Source organism: Helianthus annuus, chromosome 1 (genome assembly GCF_002127325.2).
Source record: "Helianthus annuus cultivar XRQ/B chromosome 1, HanXRQr2.0-SUNRISE, whole genome shotgun sequence".
Classification (NCBI taxonomy): Eukaryota; Viridiplantae; Streptophyta; class Magnoliopsida; order Asterales; family Asteraceae; genus Helianthus; species Helianthus annuus.
Genome location: NC_035433.2, coordinates 131,980,034 through 132,002,666, shown reverse-complemented (window position 1 = coordinate 132,002,666; position 22,633 = coordinate 131,980,034). Strand labels below are relative to the sequence as shown.

The window sequence follows — 22,633 nt, the reverse complement described above, 5'->3', positions numbered from 1 at the left end:
TGTAAATTTTGGAAAAATTTGACGTTTTTTCGATTTCGTTACCGCCTATTTATAAAACGTTACCGCTTGGTCGAAATCCTAGATCCGCCACTGCACACATGCTCTTAATAGGATTTGAACCTACTACCATTTGTAGGGGTGTGTACGGTTCGGTTCGGTTTGTGGGCAAAGCCAAAACCAAAATGTCGGTTTTTGCCTTTTTAAAACCGTTTGGTTTCGGTTTTTCAGTTTTATCACCGGTTCGGTTCAGTTTTTGAAACAAAATTATGTAAGATTCAAAAATAAAAAAAGTATAATTTAAATTTAAGAATCTTTCTTATATGTTTACATTTAAGTTATTATATTTAACCTTTTAATTAAAAATGTTCACATAAACCTAACATTCTAATCTCTTTTATGTTTCTCCAAAGTTTTTTTAAGACATTTTCTTTTATAATACTTTGGAGATTATGTAATTTATATATTAAATTTTGTTATTGTTGTATGCAATATATAAATCATCTCAATTATAAATAAACATGTTGATGTTTTTATTATAAATACTTAATATTCAAGAATAAAATTAATAATTTCTAAAAGTATGGGTTAAACGCTTGAACAACTTATACTTATTTCAGTTTTCTGCTCAACCCTAACCATTTGGTTGGAGAATACACCACTTTATCACCAGGCTATCCCCTTAAGGACATATCTCATTTACTATTTTCATACTTTTTCTCCCAGTTGTACAATTGTTGCCGCTTATTAAAAGCTACTTAATTTAATATTTTATTGATCCAACCACGTGTAATACATATGTTTTAACCTAATAATAAATAAACAAAACAAAGTACAATGTTATAAATAATAAACAGTGCATCAACATTCAATTTTTAAGACTCATTTTGATGACTGTATGAGTTAATCGATTAAATTACATTTTATTCAACTTGTGTTATACACAGTTTTATTCAATCATTATAATACACCGTTTTATTCAACCAGTGCAACACACAAGTTCTTTTTAAGAAATATTTTTTTATCACTTAATATATAAAATTATATTTATTTAACCCGTGTAACACACGGGGTTCTAAATGTGTAATTAAATTTATTAATTAATCATAGACTAATTAATCAAAACCCGTTTTATAAACATCAATTAAATAACCATGATTTAATTCCAAATGTTTATAAATTATTTATTATTATTATTAGTATTATTTCATAAATAATAGTAACTCATTACCTAAACTTAGTTATTCTCTAATAATCATTACTTGTCGCTTATTTCATGTTAGATTGTCTAATGAGTAACCAACCTTAGTGTAGTTGTTGCTTTTGGTGTAACCATTTGGATTTTACCTCGGTAGCATTATTGTTAAATATCGTTACTCGAGCATATAATACCCTCGGTAGCATTGTTGTTGAATATTGTTACTCGAGCATAGTTTCATATGCTAAAGTCAAATCTCATCTTTGTTCCTTTCTTTTAAGAAATTACACATATGGTATTAGATGATTATTCAACCGCAACACATTTGATCATTGCCGATAACTGACGTTATAAAATATATCAAGTTCTAATTCAATGACGATTCTACTTGGTCATATCTAAATAGCATCCCACACCTCATTGTTTTTCATCTTGATTTTGAGTAATGGTTTACGTATGGATATTTAGGTGTATAGGTATATAGGTATAAGGTATGACATATACAAAGTCATAATTTTACCTCAATTGTTGACGATTAGCATAAATCATATGTTGAACCGTCTTTGGAAACTCGATTTGGCAAATCCAGTGATTCTCCTAAGCCGTGATTCAAGCTATAGAGTCGGCCAATGTGGATATGTTAGATGACATCCTTAATTTGATAGTTCATCATGGTTTCTTTGGATTTTAGGTAATACTTACATATAAGTGATACAATAATAAAGTTTAATGTTTTTTCATTTTTTATAATCCAATCAAAAGGGAGTTTGTAAGCTTGTTGTTTTGTTAATCACACCAAAATCAAAAAGCATAAACAAAAAACGACAATTCAATATATTGCTTACGTGATGATTGGCGAGAAGAAACGATCACAGAAAAATTATGCATACCCAAGTTAACATTGCCATTTTGTTCAATTGTCCAACTAGGATTGTGCAATGTTTACAAAGGATACGACTTATATGTGTTAATCCCAGCATATGGAAGCAATGTTGGGTCAACACTCGTTGACTAGCGTGATGTAATTGTACGATATTCCATCAAGATATGTCATTGAACCACTTTCATCCTCTTTTCTCATTTGTATCGTGTAGCCTTTATTATTTCAAAGTTCAATCATAAACTAAACATAATTTTAACACCAGTATAAAGAAAAAAAATACGATAAGACGTTCAATTCCAAAAAAATGATAGATTTTGTGGGACTATATTAGCGTAGTTGTTTGCTGATTTGGTACGTTGTCGTAGGTGGGAATGCCGTAAAAAATATTGGCACTTTTATTGCATACCAGATGGTCCGGAGAGTGAAGAAAAGGAAGAGGGCCAGTTGTTGCCTCGGTTGTGACGGCCAAAAAAACAGCACAAAATATTCCGATCAAAACATGAGCAACTGAGAACGCGTAACCGTAATCAGAGATTTCAAGATAGAATATTTTTATTTCTTGTGAAATAACATATATTTTTAATAGTTAAGTGTCATGAATCAAAAACTAGAAATACAATAAACAATAAAAATATCTATATATAATTAAAAATTTAGTTATATGAACTATTTTACAACCTTCATTAATGAGACTCTTAAATACATGAGTCTCTTAAATACATTATTTCTTCAAATTAATAAAATTAATATTATAATTGTAACAAACTAGACTTAAAATCTATATATACTTAAAAATTTAGTTATATCAACTTTTTTACAACCTTGCCTCTTAAATACATTTGTGTCTTTCAATACTATATTATAAAGCATTTCACAAGGGTTCATGCAAAAGTTAAGTAATTACAAGCTATATTGCTTATGGTACAACACTTTATTATCATAGTAAAAACTAAAAAGGGCAAAATTGCATTTCTACATTACTATTAAAATGACTAAAATTTATAAAGAAAATTCTTATTAATTTAGGCATTTATGATAACCAGCGACACTAAATTCATCATTTATTCAATTCAATGTCAATAACTATGAAACCCTTCATCATCCAAACGCACAAAATAAGACTTGATAAATCAAGTTTCTTTTCTCATCGTCTGTCTCTATAGGGTCGTTGTATTCCAATCACCACAAGGGGTTTTACCAATTTAATCTGGGTTGTGATGGGTTCTTGGTGGTCTGAGGTAACCGATCGACGGAAACGGGTAGAGCACCAGTGAGTTTGAACGAATTAAAATGGATGTGCACAAGTAGGATGGACGGTTTTAGGTTCCGGCGACACATGTATGGTTAGGGCTCAGTGGCGGTTGATGGTGTTCTACGAACAACAGTGGGTGGCATTCCGGTGGCTATGGATTCCAGCAATGGAAGGTTTAGGGATTTAGGCTTCTGTTATTTCCGCCATTCTCGGTACCTTCTACGCATGTGGTGTTGGATGATGAGGTAAATTGTTACAACTGCTTACATTCACTTGCATCTATATTGATTTTGGTTATTGCTTCATTAATGTTTAAGACTGAAAGGTTTACTTATGCCTACCAAGTGCTCAATGAAATGTGTCATCCAAGTTTGCTGCAATTTGTATGTGCAGATTTGTGTTTATATCAGCATGTATAGCATGTGTGGTCTTTTTAGTGATCATTCCAACCCTTCACTTATAAAGGGCTGGTTTGCCACCCAAACTTCATTTAAAAAATGTGTAGTTGCTCGCAAATTGTTTTATTTAAACAGTTAGAATATTATGTAATAATATAGTTATGTTAGCATGTCAATTATTGTTGTAGTTCAATTAAAAAGAGCCCAGTAAGTCTTTACATGTTGAATTTGAACATCACAAAAAGTACAACATGTGTATTTCACAATCTCTTATTTTACAATGTTATCCAATGTTTGAGTGTTTACTTTTGAATTTTTTAGGTATTTTGGAGAACTCCTCATAAGTCGTTTAGACAGGTATATGACTTGCTTTTTTTATCGATTGACTTCTTTCTAGAATATTGTTTGGTTTTGTTATATCTCTCTTCCTTTCAACATGCTTGTTAAGGAGGTTAATATAAGACCATGGGGTATGGTGGGGCTTGGGTTGGGCCATTTGTTGACACGTGGAATGGGAGCCCCCCCACCGCCTGGTTACGTGTCCTCGGGGTAAGCGGGGCGTGGGTTGGGCTTGGGTTGGGTGTGGCAGATTGTTAAAAAAATAATACAAAAAGAGCAAGCTAATAAGAGCAAGCCAGCTAGCATGTCCCCCCGCCCCACGCCCGGCTTGAAAGCCAAGCCCCAAGGGCCACGCCACGCCCCAACCCAAGCCCACCCGGGGTGGTGCCTTGGGCGTTTTCCCCCAACCCACGCCCAAACCCCCGTCCCATACCCCATGGCCTAAGATATTATCTTGTAAAGTTTTATGTTTCATTCTACTAGATCATTTGATATAACTACAAAACGGGCGGATCGGGTAACAGATAAAAAATCAAAACCGATAAAAAATAGGAATAAAAAAACTTGGTAACGCATCACTTCGAATGTATAAAGACATATAAGGGGAGAAGTTGGCTTTTGAAAAAAATAAACTTGGTGTCGTTATAAATGGAAAAGCAACAAAAAAACTTTCAACTATAATTGACTGATTTCCATAAACAATGTAATTGTGCATATTTATTTTGGATAACCGTCTACATAAATGTTTCGTGCTTTTCCTTCCCAGGCCTGCTTATGCAGATTCGGATTCAGAAGAAACAGTTGACAGTGACCCACATGAAAGGTATACCGTCTGCACTTAGTGTTAGTAATGAAAACCCGTACTACTTTTCGATGCATATATACGTAAACATAGTATACATTTTTAATAGTTTTCTTTTCGTTATTTCACTGCAGTCAGTTGGCTGGTGATGGGATTGGGGATGACGGTGGCATGCGTTAGCTAAAGTTTGGTCTATTTGTTATCCAATAAGATAGGAAGGCGTGCGAGAGTTTATGCGTTTTTCCTTCATCTGTTTCATGTTTTTTTTTTCTTGGAAGACATCTTTTTTCACTTCTTTTTGGCCGGCAAGTTTTGCCAAGGAAACAATTTATGGCCCATGGTTTAATAAAGTTTAAGCACGCCCCTTTGTAGGCGTATTGTCTTACATGTTATGCTTTGGCCGTGTCAGACGTCTTACCACGAACAAACAATAGCTATTATGGATGCCGTGCATCGCACGGGCTTTCTTCCTAGTATTGATAAATATTTATGAAACTTGGTATCTATTTAAGATAGAAATATAATAATACACCAATAGTAATATTACTTTTGGTAGCAAAATAAATACACAAAAATCCCCATTGAAAGGGCAGGGAAAGAAGCCTTTGTAGTGTCTCTATCTACACAGGTAGTATAGCAGCATAGTAGAGGGAGGGGGATCTTGCTCTTGCTCACTTCATCTTCCCCATACAAACCCTAGTTTTCACAGAGCAGATCCCCTTGTACACAACCTATACATACAAATCCCCCAATAATACTATGGCTCAGGAACCCTCCTCATCCTCATCCTCATCTCAAACCCTAGAATCACCTATTTCTACTTCAATTTCAACTGATAACAACAATCAATCTCTCATACGTAACGTTTCATTCAGCCGATTGAACGCCAAAGCGCCGGAGTTCGTCCCTCGCACCACCACCGCCGCCGCCTCCTCCTCCGCCGTTTCCGCTGCCGTGACGTCATCTACTTCCGATCTATCTCAGCCGCGGCTCGTGATATCGCCTCCGCCGACGTCTCCGGGGATAATTCATGTATATCCGTCTCCTAATTCTCCGTTTCATGCTCCGATCCCGACGCATGTGCCGGTGACTGTTCCGGTGCCGGTGCAGAGTCATCACGGTCATCATCATCATCATCCGCATCATCATGTGGCGATTCAGTATCATCATCACCAGCAGCATAATCATACTCATCAGCGGCAGTTTAATGGTGGTGGCACAGGGTATCTGGATCAGAAGGATGTTTCGGTTTCGCAGCGGGCGGTTCATGGAGATCTGGAGGTGAAAGATGGGCTAACTGATGAAGCTACTCAGAAGATTGTTAATCAGGCAGGGTTTTGGTTTATTTTCTATCTGGTTTTATATGTTTTTATTTTTATTTTACTGAATTTTACTGTATTGATACTTTAATTTTGTGCTGTTGTGTGTTGATGATAGAGATGTGAATTATGATTTAATTGATTTTAGGATGGATGTTTGTTAGACTTAGGTTAAGTGTTTTTGGGCTACTATGTGTATGATTAATAGTCTCTTGGACCAGTATGATTTGACTGATAGATTAGTAGGAAGTTGGTTATTGGTTATTCGGCCTGGACTGATGGCATGTAGTGATTCAAACAGATAAGTAGGAACTAGGAAGTGGTTATTCTGTATGCGTGTTTCGTGTTTATGGGTTGAGACTATATGACTCTGTATCTATCATGTCACATGGGTATCCTTGTCATTTATAATTTGGAAAAAGGTTAGTTGTTATGCCAGTCAAATCTGTGCCGTCTTTTGCTTAGCTAAAATTGCATCATTGTTCAGTTGATTTAAAACTTCAGGTTCTTTTTTGGTCATTGTTAATGTTTGTTTGAATGAACTGGGTTACATTATGGGGATGGAAACATAGGTGTGCTGTCTTGGTGCCGAACAGGACATTAGGTATGTCGGAGATTCACGTGATGCCTTCTATAATGTCAAAATTTTTAAGGGATAGATGGGTTTTAGATTTGGAAGTTACTGGGTGTGTGATAGTAATTGGAAATTTGAAATAAGTACCAACTAATACTTGATTGCCCTTTTAAGGTATACATCATATTTTAATGGCCGGTTTCTAGAAATTTTCACGATTGCAAAGCACTGGGGTTAGCTCTTGCTCATGAGTCATGAATTAGTGCATGCCACGTGCAATTTTAGTTAGTGAAACCAAATCTTTCTTGTGACGATCTATTTTTAGAAATCGGCTAGCTTCCTAACAATTAGATTATTATAAAATTCATTGCTTTCGCACGTTGAAGTATCTGGACTCTCCCATATTCCGATACGCCCATGTTGTTGTATTCTTTATAGTGCTTTATTGTTTAGTGGATGCTATGTTAATCAAATAATACATGCTGTTATGCTGTACTTTGGTCTTCACTATTGACGTTCTGGCAGTACAAATTTTGTAGGTGGAGTATTATTTTAGTGATATAAATTTGGCAACTACTGATCACTTGATGAGGTTCATCAACAAAGATCCTGAAGGATATGGTAGGATATATTTTTTCTTTAATTTAAAAATATTTTTATTTTCAGTTTTTCTGCTATGGTAGCTTTTGACTTGTATCTTACTATTCTTTTTTCCAGTGCCAATATCTGTGGTTGTAGCTTTCAAGAAGATCAAAGCTCTTGTTAGCAGTAATGCACAGCTTGCTAGCATACTTCGGAATTCCGGAAAGCTGGTGGTTTTTAAGAAAACATTTTTATAACGCCAACTTTGAACAAATCGTTTTTTTTATTATGTGCGATCGTAACGTTTAATGTTGCAATTTTCTGTAGGTGGTCAGTGAAGATGGGAAAAAAGTCAAACGTCTACATCCTCTAACTGAACCAGATATGGAAGAGTTGCAAGTGCGTCTTTGACCATCAACATTCTAGAACCTTCAATTTGCACGTGTTTAATATATATTTTTTTGTTTTTTATTCTGTAGTCACGCATAATTGTTGCTGAAAATTTACCTGATGACCACTGTCATCAGAACCTAATGAAGATTTTTTCGGCTGTTGGAAGGTACCGGATTGTCATATAGAACTTATACTTTGAATTTATTAGTGATCTTATACTTTGAATCTGTACGTGATTAGTGTAAAGACGATTCGTACATGTCAGCCACAAGCTTCCAATGGTGGGGCCACTTCAGCATCAAGAGCAGCAAAAGCCGATGGTATCCTTTTCAGTAACAAGGTAATCATGTATTGGCATATTGAGATTCAGTTATATGTTGCTAAAATTTTTAATTTTAAATGCATCTGTTATACATTTTTAACAATGTATATACGTATTTTTGGCACAGTTACATGCTTTTGTGGAATATGAAACCATTGAGTCTGCTGAAAAAGCAGTAAGTGGCACCAATCCTTCAAATTACGATACGCTTCATAGGTCCATTTTTCAGGAATTTAATAACATTTGTTTTTTTTTTGGTTCATAGGCTTTGGAGCTCAACAAAGAGGGTAACTGGAGACACGGTTTGAGAGTTCGTTTACTGAGACGCCCTGTATGTGCTTTAACAATACTTTACTAACAGCTATTTTTTCATCTAATTAACCCATTTGTTGGTAAACATGTCGAATTTGCCACTTCATGCAGCAAATCAGCAATTATACTTTTAAAATCAACAGATGTCTTAACTTCTCTAAAATTTTAACGATAACGGTCTCTGATTTTTTAATTAATGTTTGGTTGATTATATATACAGCTGAATTTATTTTATATTTCCTTAAAAGTCTCAGGCAAAACCAGCTCAAACACGTGGAAAGAAAGCAGGGCAGGAAGATGATGCGGTCCCTAAGGAAGATGACACATCTACATCAGAGCAACATTCAGTGAATGAGAAACATGTAGATGACACTTGTCAGCAATCTGATGTCCAGTCACATGAACATGTAGTAAGTCTCTTTTACTTTAAGCGAAAGCTTGATGCTTCATTTTTGTGTACTTTTTTGGTATTTTATGTGTGGGGAGGGGAACCACGAAAGAAGTTTTCTCGATTTTTTCATGATATATGTTTTTTTTTGGTTTCAAAGAGTTATGTTTGTCATCTTTCATTTTCTTGCAATATATTTTACTAAAAAAGCCGTTGGATGGTAATGGTATCATACTACTTTTTTTTAATATAAGAATGTACTAAAAGATCTTGTAGGTTGAGTTTGTAGACACGTACTTGTTACTATACGTAGGTCATAATATATACTCAAGGAACTAACCATGATGAATGATTTCAAAGGTTGCAAAATGAGCAGGTGGGGGACCTATGCAGTTAAACCGGTGATATATCGGTGGTTATCGGTCCCCATGTAAAATATCGGTGTCAAATATTGGTACTGATATCATCGGCGATATTGACCGACATTTGATTGATGTATCACCGATTTCCCGATATCAGTACCTTTCTTCTTAGTTTTACCCTTCGTCTTTCTTCTTATTGCTGCTATTAGTGTTTGAAGTCTTAATTGTTAATTGTTAGTTAAATGTTGGTGTTTTAAGTCTTAGTTGTTAATTGTTAGTGTTAAATGTTAGTGTTTTAAGTCTTAAACAGTTTCTACTTGCTACAATTGTTGGTGTTTTGCAAGTTGTAAAAGGTTAATTTGTTAATGGTAGGAGAGTATACTGAATTATTATATATATAAATTCTGCATGATATTAAAATTACCGATATCCCACCGCGATAACCGATATCTCCAAATATCGGTCCTTGACCGATATCCGATTTTTTTTACTGCATTAACTGCATAGGGTGGGACCCACATGGTCACCCTTTGTCTGGAATTTTTAAGTATTTATAACCATTTACTGTGAAAATATGATTACAAGAACTACATTATATCTGTTGTAACATAGGCTATTGAATAAAGTGAATTAGGAGGTTCTATGCGGTATGCATCTTGAGTTGACTCTATAAAACATATTGGCACAATGTGTACGTGGTGATATGTTTAATGAATAATGTTTGTAGCAGGTGGAAGATCACCCAAATGACAAGGAGGGCGGGCACAAGAAAGGGCGTAACCGTGGCAGAGGCAAAGGACGTGGCCGACCTCAATACAACCATCACAACAATCGTGGGACCCACATGGTCACCCCACCTTCAGCTAATCATGTTAACGCTGAGCATCCGGTTATTGGGAAACAACCTCCTGGGCCCCGCATGCCAGACGGGACACGGGGGTTCTCATTGGGACGGGGGAAGCCTGTGGGTGTTCCCGTTGATAGTAGCGTATCATAAAGAGGCAATTAAAGTGATTGTGGGATGGGATGAGATATGAGATGAGACGAGATGGAATAATCTGTGGCGGGTCTTGGGAGTAGGAGATTATTTTCCCTTTTTACTGGTTTGAGTGTTGTGTATTTTAAAAGTAAAGATATGATGGATGATATGGGTCGAAACAGAATGTGGGTTTTTTGATATACTGTTTTTAGAGGTTAATTCCCCTTGTGTTTCTTGTTTGTTAATGTAGAATGCAAGAAGAAAACACCTTTGTGGGAGTTGGGCCGGGTTGGGTTGGGTGCAGATGTAATTGAAGCAAGTAAACATGATATGATTGATGAAGATGTATTAGTTGAAGGTTCTTTCTATCCACAAAATCTCATCTGCTTTCTGTTTGGTTGTCCGTGTCATGTCATGGATCGAATTATTTTTTCCGTTTAAAAATTGGTTAGAAATAGATCTGAGCAGAATTAGGGTTGGACTGAAGAACCCGGGACCGACCAGTTAAGCATATTCAGTTTGGATTATGGTCTTAGCCTCTTAGGGTAAATTTGGGTTTGGTTTTGGTATTGGGGTGAATTTGAGTTTGGGCTAGGTAAAGCTAAAACACTTTGGATTTTGTGTATGGAAACATGTAAATTATGGTTGCCTTGTCTTTATGTTGGGATTTAACATAAGTTGCTTAGGACAACATATTGAACATCTTATCTTAGCATAAAAAAATCATATTTTGTTTTGGTCTAATTCTGGTTCAACCCGACTTGAAAAGACAAACCGATCAATCTCGTATTGATTGATATGTTCTTTCGTTTTGGTTTTTCTGATATTTTCTTTTTTGGTTTGGTCGATCTAGTTTCAATCGGTGCACACCATTCTGCTCAGGTTTTGGTTCTGTTTTGTAGTTTGGTTCGAGGTTTAGAAGTTAGAACATCCCTAAAGTTTTTTCCACTTATTGAAATTACTTTAAATATATTAAATTTTGTTGTGTAATAACTAGAACCTATTAGCAATGTATAGAAGAGAATGAGAGAATGGGAGATGAATTTTTTATTGATCTATCTCATACAAAATACATGAGCCACTATATATAGGCTATAACATTAATACAAACATAAATGTGACATGGAAGTTAGAAATGTGGATAGTCACTAATAATGGATGCATTCATAACACTCCCCCTTGACTATCCACATGATGATATACTATTCTTTAATACGCTTGGTGATGATGCCTCGTTAAAAACCTTGCTAGGAAAACCCAGTGGGACAAACCTCAGCTAAGGGAAAAAGAGTGCAACGCGTATTGTCTCCCCCTAATACTTTTGGATCAGGTATGTTGCCTCATTAAAAAAATACATACATTGTGTATATTATGGGTACGTTACTCCCCGTCAATTTTACTTGTATATCTTGATGATGTTGAATCTAATCTTCTGTGACAATTGCTTGACTTGATATTTGGCGTAGTCTTCTTTGATTTGGGTGTTGTTGTCTACATTGTCTTCATACAGTATAGCTTGAGCTTCTCTTGATCAAATCTAATCTACATACTTCTTAAATTTGCTGAAATCTTCGACCTTCATAACTTGTATCTAGATTGAGATCGAACTCTATGCGATTCTAATATATATCAATCATAACCTAGGACGCCATATTGTTCTTGTGGAACTATCCCGTGTCTCGAGTTTGTAAATATGTCAAATAATTATTTAATGCGCTTTATAATTCTGCCTCGTTAAAAACCATGCCAGGAAAACCCAATGGGACAAAACCGTAGCTAATGGAAAAGAGTGCACTACGCATTATACATAATTAACAACATGATTTATGATGATGTTAAATTAGTACTTCGGGACCTATAAGATAAACTGATACTACTGGATCAGTTATGTTGTCTCGTTAAAAACCTTACCAATACAACGTAATATTAGATGCCGTCTTGTTTGCAAGATACGTCAATGCTCTGATCGCAATTAAGTATGGTACTTCTTGACTAAGTAGTTCAACATCCTTTTCTTGGGGTTGATAAGAATATTTTTTTCTATGTCAAGCGATCAGACAATCGTTCATGTACTCAACGAATGAGCTTTTTCTATATAACATCTTCTAGATGTAGTCAGATTGATGAGCAAAAATAGTACATATATACTCGAAACTATAGGTCGAGGATAACTACACTTTGTAAAAGTCATTCAAAATTTTCCTCTTTAGTTTGAGAGTTCCCTCTCGATGATGTTTACATTATCACTGTAAGAGTGAATCTTGTTAAATAGATGTAGCTCATTTTATCAAAATTATACCTCTCTTTTCAGAGTATAGTCGACTGTACCACATACGAGTAGTTTCCTTTAAGATTCATATATATAACACATATGGGGTTATTGTTTCATAATGCTTTGAGCATTTTTAATCCTTCAGGGGTTTTCATACAGATGTCATTTGCAATTGTCTCGTACATGTATACGGTGATGACATCCATAAGTTGTTTTATCTGAAGTCTTTCTGAGATTGCGAGGCCGCTTAAACATCTAAAGATTATCGCATCCACTACAGGGGTATACGTTTCCTCGTAATCAACTGCTGGGATTTGGGAAAAATCTTTATGTTAAAATGCGTGCCTTACATCGCAAAAACTCATTATTTACGTTTCCTTTTATTTAAAGACACCCATTTATAACCTACTGGCTTGACGTCTATAGGTGTTCGAACTGCTGGTTCGAAAACGTTTAGTTTGTCGAGCAAATTTAGTTCAACCTTAAGTCATGTAGCCATTTTGGCTATTTGTGTGCGTACACTCTTGCACACTTTCTATATATGTAATCTTTTTTTTCATCGATTACATTTGTTGCTATAGCATAATCAAATACATCATTTTACACGTGTTTCATTACGGTTCCATATTGTACTTATTTTGTACATAATTCATCGCGATCTCATATTTGTTTGGTACTAGAATTTCTTTTAGAACTCCATTAGCCCTTTTTGGGGTTTTGACAAGAACCTTCTTTAAGGTTTAGTATGCAACCACTTCTGGGGTTTTGTATGCAACCACTTATGGTGTTTTGTGTGCCACCTCTTTTGGGGTTACACCAACTGCGTTACTCTGCTCTTTTTTGTGTTTGTGGGTTTTATCTTTTTGGAACCGATTTATATCTCACAATTTATTAATATGATAATCATTTTATGAGTACTTCCATTCAAGCAGATAAGTTTAAGCTGGTATATGTGACTTTGTCACCTTATTTGTGTTAGTGAATGCATCTTGTATTTCATTTCTTATTATTTGCAAATACACGCTCTTTCTTTTGGACTTCAGATTTGCATTGACCACTTCAGGGGTCGATATATAATATGATGCATTTTTTTTATGTTACCAGTCTTTCATTTTCTTGTCTCCCCCTAAGACTGGGAATACGATGCACATATCCCATTTTATATGTTATGGTGGTGCTATTGGTACATAGGCTGCACAACAAAATATATAAAAATGGAAACTTGGTTCTCTTCAGGATATCAGTTGTAATGGGGAGTATTTGTGATAAGCAGTTGGTTTTGAATTGATATAATCAATCGACGAATTCCGTCTCGACTACGTATGCCTCTCACTATATTTCACATTGTGCCCAACAATGGTCCCAACAATTGGGTTGTCAAAGAACAGTGTTAAACCATGTCAAAAAAAAAAACGTTCCATAGTGTTGGTCATATGCTACATACGGGTAGCTAAAAACTCACATGTAACCATGTATAAATGCCACAATCCACACAACTGTACATTTCAATGGTCCCATATAAGAGGGATTGTTTGTAGGAGTCTATTGTTTGGAAGGGCATAAAAATTTATTTGCCACAAAAAAAACTAACTAGACATATGATAAGGCATTTTGGGAGCAATGTTTTTAGATTACTTAGAGGTGCTAAGGTACCGGTTAGCATTTTTTATTGTTTAGCATATCATGATGCTATCTTGATGACCTATTTGGGCATGCCATGTGGTGAACGTATAAATATTCTAGTAACTTCTGGTTACTCACCATATTTGATTTAATGGAATATTGTGGAAAATTAGTATCATTTCTAGTAACTTCTAATATAGTCTTCTGGCCATATTTGGTATATGATATATTTTAGATATTTAGTACATTTTCTTTTACACCATTCCAAGGTGATGACTTTTCATTCAAACATAGTGGAAACTTAATAAATTTCTTCGGTATACATTAAAATATGATGCATTATGAATTACAAAATTCGATATCAGCGGGTAAACTAACGATGCTCTTCTGGAGCATTTAATATGTTATTAACACGTGAAATAGTATCAATAGCGTATCTACCACGTGAAATATTATAGTTTTAGCCTTTGTTTAGAGGGAAAACATATACTATTCATAAGGTTTTCCATCACTAGGCTATATGTTAGCCAATAACGCCAAGTGCGATGAACTAAAGTTTTGGTTGAACTTGAAAAATCATTATTAAAAACAAACGGGACTTTGTATACTTTTGGGAGAACTTCGGGTTCTCATCATTGATTTAGGATTCATGTGAGCATCAACACTAACTCAAATGAATTATTATCTATCAATTTAAGTAACTAACATCAGAGTAGTTTACTTAAGCTAAAGTCCACTAATTATTTTCATAGCTATTTTTCATCATTTTCATGTGAGGGCACATTTCTAATGACTATATCAATGTCTACTAATATTTGTTTAGCAACAACAAGCAATTAGAAGAATAACCATACAATTAATTATGTTGACTATGCATTGCATTGTAACAAGCTGAAATATCAAATCACTAAAGCATAACAATGTTTATCTCAGCGTAGTTGTTTTGGTAACCAGCTACCAATGAAATTTGTATTAATTTATTTAGCACATTTAACTTGTCAAAAGGCAATACATATAACATATATGCTATCTAAAACAATGAGACCAACAGAAGTATTGCTAAACAAATGAAATCCGTAATATCTACCCATAAGCAAGTTATATGCATGTTAGTTATTCACAATTTATATGCATATCAATTACATATATATAAATCACACACAATCCTAGGACATTATACGTATACATATATGTGTGTGTGAGTGTTAAAGAGATTAAGCTCATATTAATTTGCTTGTCATGTCTAGAAAAAAAATATTAAAGATCATTTAAAGTAATAAGAATTAATCAAAATTCTAATTAAAAGATATTAATAGGAATGAATTAAATTAATAAAGAATGAATTAAATGGGAAAAATGATATTTAATGATTTTAATTTCTAAGCAATAACCAACATCATATATATTAATATCCATGTTCATAACTCCATATAATTTAAGATTGTAATTAAATGGATATTAAAGATCATATAAAGTAACGTACCCATTTGTTTATGACGTGTTGTGTAATTTATGCATAAATGTAACATGATATAGCCAATCACAAGTATATCATATATACACATATTTGTCACTATAGTTTAAAACATAAACAAATGTCACTATCAACTTTCTCGATCATATAATAACATATGAGTCTTTATTACTCGTAAATGAGCTTTCTTATACTAATAAATTTTGTTGCTCAAGAAAATGTAACAGGCATCTTGAGAATTTTAGTGTCATGTTAATTTGCAAATAATATCTTTTACCACACAAATATTTCATAGAATCAAATCACATATTTAAATATCAAATAGCAACTAAAAGGCTTATACAATTGCAATAACAATGATATACAACAAAATTAACTAAGTAGTTGTCATATTATAACATATTATCATATAAACATGTGCATTATTGTAAATTCATTAACAGAATTGCACTAATGATTATCTTCAAATATAACTATTAGACATCAACTTTTAATACAAATTGTATTTTGGTAGTCATCATAAATTGTATAAATACTAATAGCAAAAACTAATTAATTGTAACACCCCAAAAACGGGTTTGGTAATTTAGACCCGGTTACTATTAAGAAACGGGTAAGGTACCGTTAATGAGAAAAGTTAATCTGAAAAATGAGGATTTACTAGGAATAATTAACCTTGTTGATTATTGGTCTCGTTAGTAGTAAGCGAAGAGTTGAAGCCTTATTTAATTAAAACGAAACATGAGGGACCAAAGTGGGATAACTTGAAAGTTGTTGTGTTAAAAGAAAACAACACACACACATACACACACATCGTGTGTGTTCATGAACGAGCAGGGAAAGCTCCCATGGAGCCAAAACCCTAAACTTCATAAAATCTCCAAATTGAAAGGCTAAACGAAGCCCAAATTCACAACCGAACGTGAATTAACGATCACCTTCACAAGGGGATCATAAGGTATGTCTTAAAACTTAGATTTGGTGACCTTGTTTGAAGTGGGTTATAATCAATCCATGAAATTGTATGAAATTAAGCATGTAGAGGTGTTAGAAACACCAAATAGAACTTGTGTTATGAATAATTTCAAGTAATTGGGTGATTTAGAATGAAACCCATTGCATGAGTGTGAAGATGATGATCATGATGAACTTGAAGATGCTATAGTGTAATCTTGTGTTGTATAAGGTGTTGCATGATAGACTAAGATAGTTAAACTTGAAGTGAGATTTATGATTATGAGATTTTCTTTGAATGTGATAGTTCATAAGATGAAATAAGGAAGAACATGCTTAAAGAACTTGTACATTATGCTTAGGAAGTAGTACGCACGCCAAGTGTTTGATAAAATGTCTAAAAGACAATAATAAGTGAAATTGTATGCAAGTAATGGGTAAACATATATAGTTCATGTGAAGATTATGTAGGGATGATGTCGAGTATGCTTTATGCTTGTTTAAATGGATTAATGATGTTGAGTATGCTTTATGTAGGTCGTATGTTAGATGTGAATTTGGGATGGTTGTTCATAAGTATAAGCATATATGCTAATAAGAATGTGAATGTAATGACATGAGTGTATAGGAATCATGTCAAGATGGATGGGAGCGTTGAAGGCTAACGGGCTACGAATACTCAATCAAATAAGCGAACGCAAATACGGGCGCGCAAGGTAAGTGAACTCCTAACTTACCCTTTCGTTTGGTAATGTATTTATGATATATGTTAATTGTTGAATGTAATGTAAGAAGATATGGGCCAATGCTATTACTAATTTAAGTTTTAATGGAATGGGTTGGAAGTGGTTAAGAAAGAGATTCGGTTAAGTTTGGGTAAGAAATGGAACTTACATAATGAAATTATGATTGAATGAATAAGATGAGTTATTTGTATTTGAGGACATGTTCATATAAATGGAAGCTATTGTACTAATCGTTTTCTATTGAGAATTAATGTGAAGTATAGGCATGTTAACAAAGGAAGCGAAGGTTGACTCCATAATCCGATGCGAGTAATCGAATGGATGGATGAAGGGGCTAGTATAAGAGAAAGCATGATATGTTGACGCGCTATTATGCACGTGTTAAGATTTTGCATTATGTCATCGGTTGCTAATAATGTGATTGAATGTGATGACTGCAGGTTATACATGTTTGGATGTTTCATCATGAAGTGTATGCGGTTGAAGATCGAGTCAAGATATGGATTGTATGTGGGTGTGTATGTAGTCACTTAAATTGAGACATGTATGTTAGTTTTGGATTAATTTATAAAAAGAGATTAATGTATTTAAATGAAAGAAAGAATATCATGAAGGAAATTTTAGGTATGTATTTTCCGCTGCAAATCTTAGGTTAAAATGTGTTAGGGCGTTACATTAATGGACCAATTAAAACTCATAACCATAATAATAAAAGTACATAATAATATCAAAACTCATAACTATAATAATAAAAGCACATAATGGTATCAAAACTCATAACCATAATAATAAAAGCACATAATGATTTAGAATTTGTAATGTCTCTTTGAAACGTAATTTGTTGTATAAAATTTAGAATAACAATAAAAGGCTATTTAATTACTATTTACTAGCCATAAAATATAATAAAAACAATTTATTAGAATAACAATAAAATGCTATTTAATTACTATTTAATTACTATACATCAACATGAATTAATGATGAGGAAATCAGAATTAATTTTATAATTAATAATATTCAATCCACACTCATAAGTTATATATTAGAACTTTAATTGAATTTATGCTATATTAATTAAAACTAAATAATATATATAACTTTAAAATATATATAAATAATACAATCAACAAGTAAATGCAAGATCATGGATATCATAATACAACTTTTCTTTTCAAGGTTTATCTATTAAACATGCATAAAAAGAATTTATCAAACTATATATCAATTTCTAAACAAAGGAATAAGCTTGCAATATAACTAGCAAATAGATAAGATTAGACTTAATAAATTAATAACAAATATTTTCTCATCGGGTTTCTGTAACAAGTGTACATGTATATATTAAACTTATATTTCCTATTTTTTTCAATACCGTGATCATTTATTCTAGAAAAGGTAATTGAAAATGAAAATGAAAACTATGAGTAGGATTTGAACATCTCATGTCCAACCGACTTTCAAAAATCTCATTCTGGTTAACGATTATTCTTATCATGGTAAAATCAAGTTGAAAAGATAAGGCATATTCAACAAGAAACAATATATGTATAAGAATAGTACCTTATGTAGATAAACATGTATGGTGGAAAAAAAAACTTACCTTGAAATAACTAAAGGAAATAGTATCTCCATCACTTTTCAATCACCATGTCTACGAAATCCAATCTTCGTTGGAAACACCTCGGACCACCAAAACTTTTATCAACAAAACATCATCAACGACATGGGTCAACCGAGACTTTAATCAACGATTAAAACCAATGATGATTCGAGCACTTTCGTGCTGATAACGTGTTGTGTAATAACTAGAACCTATTAGCAATGTATAGAAGAGAATGTGAGATGAATTTCTTATTGATCTATCTCATACAAAATACACGAGCCACTATATATAGGCTATAACATTAATACAAACATAAATGTGACATGGGAGTTAGAAATGTGGATAGTCACTAATAATGGATGCATTCATAACAAAATTTACATATATAGTTTTAGAGCATCCTCAATAGGGGGTGTTTTTTTGTTGTTTTTATTGTGCCAAGGTGGCATTGCCCCACCAATCACACATTCTTTCTCTTGCCCCATTTTTTTTGAACGATAAATTTTGGACCACTGACGGACCACTGGAGTATCATCGTGTCACCAGCAGAACCACCCGATCATATCCATCTCCACTAGACATAAGGCCTATACACCAATTCAGGAGGAAACCTAATAAATATGAGAAAAACCCCTTTGTGGGAATTGAACCCATGACCTACTCCTCTCTCCTCTTTCCTCCTTCCCTCTCACAACACTTTTCTCTCTCCTCAAATACATGTTTTTTCTCTACATACACCATCACACATTCTCTCCTTCACCTCACACCCTCTCTTATCCACCTCACTTTTCTCTTTCCTTAAAAACATCAACATACGTCCATACATCCATAACATTATGGATGCTCTTAGTTCAATTTGCCCGCTTGTTTGGGTTTTGTGGTCATGGCTGATCGTTGACTTGACCTGACCTGACCTGGTTGGGTAGATGCCCACTTTGGTTTATCCCATCACTTCATACGAGTATAAACCAAATTGAACACTATCAAATATTTGGATGACTCATCATAGTACTGATGTGAAAATTATTATATTAATCGGGTATTATTTGAAAATTGAAACCGTCGATATATATATCCCCCTATATTGGACTATTTGCAAACCACTCCCCATGTAAAAGTTTAATAAACAGATTTGTTTAAATAGTGGACATGTTGATTTTTGGGGGAATAAGCTTTAATAAGTGTGCGGCAAGAATTTGGTTTATTGGTTTTTGAGTTAGGATTTCTTTTAAACGACAAACTAACCCACTTCTATAATTGCACCTTACATGATTTGAATCATCTACTTCTTGGATAGTATGAAGACACGTTACTGTCACGCCATGTCCTTTTAGGATTTTTTGAGTTTGCAAATTGATCCATCCACTTATGTACACATATGCATATTGATAACAATATAAATCAACAGAAATTTAAAATATAAGAAAATGGTTGAAATGTAATATCTATTCATTTCTTTAAAATTCAAAATAAATATGAACAAATTTCATTTATGTATTTTTCTTGAAGTAACTAGTTTAATAATTATTATGTATATATCTGAAGAAACACTGAACTAATTATGGGTACTAATCAGTTTGGTTTATGTTTCTACCATAGTGGTTAATCTTCTAATGAATATTTGAGCTCCGACTTGATGTTTTAATCCTGCAAAACAGAACACCGTTACTCGTTAAGAGGGGAATGTGGGGGTTTCCCTCTTAACCGGGCTCCGGCGTGAGAATAAGCGACTGCTTTGGGAGGATAATTAAGTGTTAAGAGTAAGAGTAGAGGGAATAGAGTGTTTAACCTGTGGAATGAGGTCTCTATTTATAGCCGGAGAGGTGTAAGAGGATATGGGCTGATGAGCCTTGGGCCGGAAATGGACAACATAACGGATATGCTCTGTCTCACTAGTGTCGACCGTTTAGTGGCTTCTATAAGTTCTTCGGTGCTGGCGCACCTTGATTGGAGCCACGTGTCATTGTTGTCGGCCCTGCTACTCTTCTGCCATCAGCAGACAAGTGGAGATCGTGGGACAGATGTCTCCGTCCCCTGATTGGTGCCACGTATGCGTCCTTACGTACTTCTCGTCAGACGATCGTGGCGCACGATTGACCAGAGCCTGCTAGACGCTCATTGGCTCTTTTCACTGCCACTTGTACCTTGTGTACCACTGGAGGCAGCCTTGCGCTGCCTTCCTATGTGGTTCTTGCTGAGCATCTAACTAACCCGCGCGGGTTAATATGCCCATGTGTTCCTTTATTTATACTAAGTGCTGATATCAGAGCTTCTTGTGGTTGGGACCTCGAGCGACATAGAGCAGAAAGTGGTGTAGCTCGCGCGAGGCTCTTGGTAGGAAGTTTATTAAGATAAGGAGTATGGTCCCACGCGCAACCTTGATGGAGGTTTGCGCGGCTTTTGGAACCATACCCCTTCAAGTCCCCCCAGTCCAGTGCTGCACCATGCGCGAGGCGAGTGGTTGGAGCTCTGGACTTAGAAAAAATAAAAGTTGAAGGGAATGCTCTCTTGCTTTTGGTTGGTGTGGCGCGTGTAGTCCTTGTTGTTTCCTACTGCGCGGCTACCAAGGTAGGTGCCAGGTGATCCATTGGTTCTGGGCGCGAAGTGGTGTTAAGGCGATGTAAACTTGCGCGGCCTTGGTAGCTTTTGCATGAAGCTAATTGTAATTTTATGGCGGGAAAAACTTCGAAATTTGAACTCTGGCAAGTTGGTGAGATAAGTCGCTGATTGCGACGTCTGAGTTGACCCCTGGCACGGATGTCATCATGCCGACTGCGACGGTTGCACTTCGTGTCAGGAGAGTGAGGCCCACGCGCGCGTGGTAACCGTCACCCCTGCTTTTCCGCGTGACGTGGCAGCCTCTCGTTGGTTAGCCTAGCGGCGAAAGCGGCACGTTTACCCATCGCATTAAATGCGATGGGTATATATATCCGAAGAGATGTGAGAGGTTCTCACTTCTCTTCTGTTCTTTCCAACTTTTCTCTCGTTTCTCCTCTTTGAATCTTCAAATCTTGTAGCAGATCTTCAAGATTTTTCTTCACATCTTCAAGTTTTTCCAGAAACTTGCATCCTTATTGACGATGACTGAAGAACATCAGGAGGGTGTTTCCGTAGAAGAGGGTCCTGTTCCCATTCTCCGGTGGGATCTTGGACTTTTTGAGCAGATTGTTAGGAGCTTCCGGTTTCCACCGGAGTGGGATGCTCGGTACCCGGCTCAAAATCAGACGGCAGCCGACGCACCGCCGGGTTACATCACGTTATTTGAAGACTTTTTTCTTCAAGGTAACTTTAGACTGCCGGCGACAAACTTAATGGGGCATATATTGCATCACTACAACTTCCATCTTTCCCAGATGAGCTCTCCTGGAATGGTTAGGGTTCGTCATTTTGAGTTTTTATGCCGAGCCCATGGCATCGAGCCATCTGTTGAGAAGTTCCAGGCCTTTTACCAACTTCAACGGACGATGGGCTTCTTCTCGTTTGCCAGCCGTGGTGCTGCAAAGAAGATCTTGTTAAACCCACCGAAGAGTTTCCACGATTGGAAACCCAAATTCTTCTTTATTCGGGAAGAGGTGCTTCCGATTGCCATGCCCTTCAGAGATTGGAGTGAGCCAGTGCTGAAGGAGGATCTTCCAATCCCAAAGCATGAATGGTGGTATCAACAGTTAACCCCTACCCCGAATCAGGTATTTGGGGAAAATGTGTTGGTAGCGGCGCGCATGAGTGACCAGTGGTCACCAGATAGCAAGGAGGTGCCGGTTTTGAAGATTGGTGATCAAGGTCAGTGATTTCCCTACTTTCCCTTGTTTCATGTTTTATGCTTTATTTTACTTATGCATTTTGACGTGTAGAGGCGCA

At 35.2% G+C, this 22,633-nt stretch overlaps 1 protein-coding gene and 2 long non-coding RNA genes across 7 annotated transcripts; all 3 read left to right on the top strand.

The window, feature by feature from the left end:
• The first annotated feature begins 3,875 nt into the window (after positions 1-3,875).
• On the top strand, positions 3,876-5,254 carry LOC118480181. 2 transcript variants are annotated; one of them, XR_004861809.1, is made up of 4 exons: positions 3,876-3,935; positions 4,050-4,085; positions 4,834-4,890; positions 5,004-5,254. It is a non-coding gene; the product is annotated as an uncharacterized LOC118480181 (long non-coding RNA). The 2 variants fall into 2 exon arrangements; XR_004861808.1 differs by lacking the exons at positions 3,876-3,935; positions 4,050-4,085 and having other exon boundaries at positions 4,800-4,890.
• Positions 5,255-5,410: 156 nt separating this feature from the next.
• Positions 5,411-10,332, top strand: LOC110878434 (la-related protein 6B). Of its 4 annotated transcripts, none has more exons than XM_022126736.2 (10): positions 5,411-6,198; positions 7,302-7,383; positions 7,480-7,574; positions 7,672-7,743; positions 7,824-7,903; positions 7,978-8,077; positions 8,187-8,234; positions 8,325-8,390; positions 8,620-8,781; positions 9,849-10,332. In XM_022126736.2, the coding sequence occupies exons 1-10, from the start codon at positions 5,629-5,631 to the stop codon at positions 10,116-10,118; spliced, it is 1,545 nt and encodes a 514-aa protein (XP_021982428.1). In that variant the 5' UTR covers positions 5,411-5,628; the 3' UTR covers positions 10,119-10,332. The 4 variants fall into 4 exon arrangements, with proteins under 4 accessions (XP_021982428.1, XP_021982436.1, XP_035830790.1 ...); XM_022126744.2 differs by having other exon boundaries at positions 5,419-6,198; positions 9,852-10,332; XM_035974897.1 differs by having other exon boundaries at positions 5,426-6,198; positions 8,626-8,781; positions 9,852-10,332.
• Positions 10,333-16,288: 5,956 nt separating this feature from the next.
• Positions 16,289-17,796, top strand: LOC110939900. The gene is made up of 3 exons (XR_002592589.2): positions 16,289-16,427; positions 17,052-17,139; positions 17,610-17,796. It is a non-coding gene; the product is annotated as an uncharacterized LOC110939900 (long non-coding RNA).
• The last annotated feature ends 4,837 nt before the right edge of the window (positions 17,797-22,633 follow it).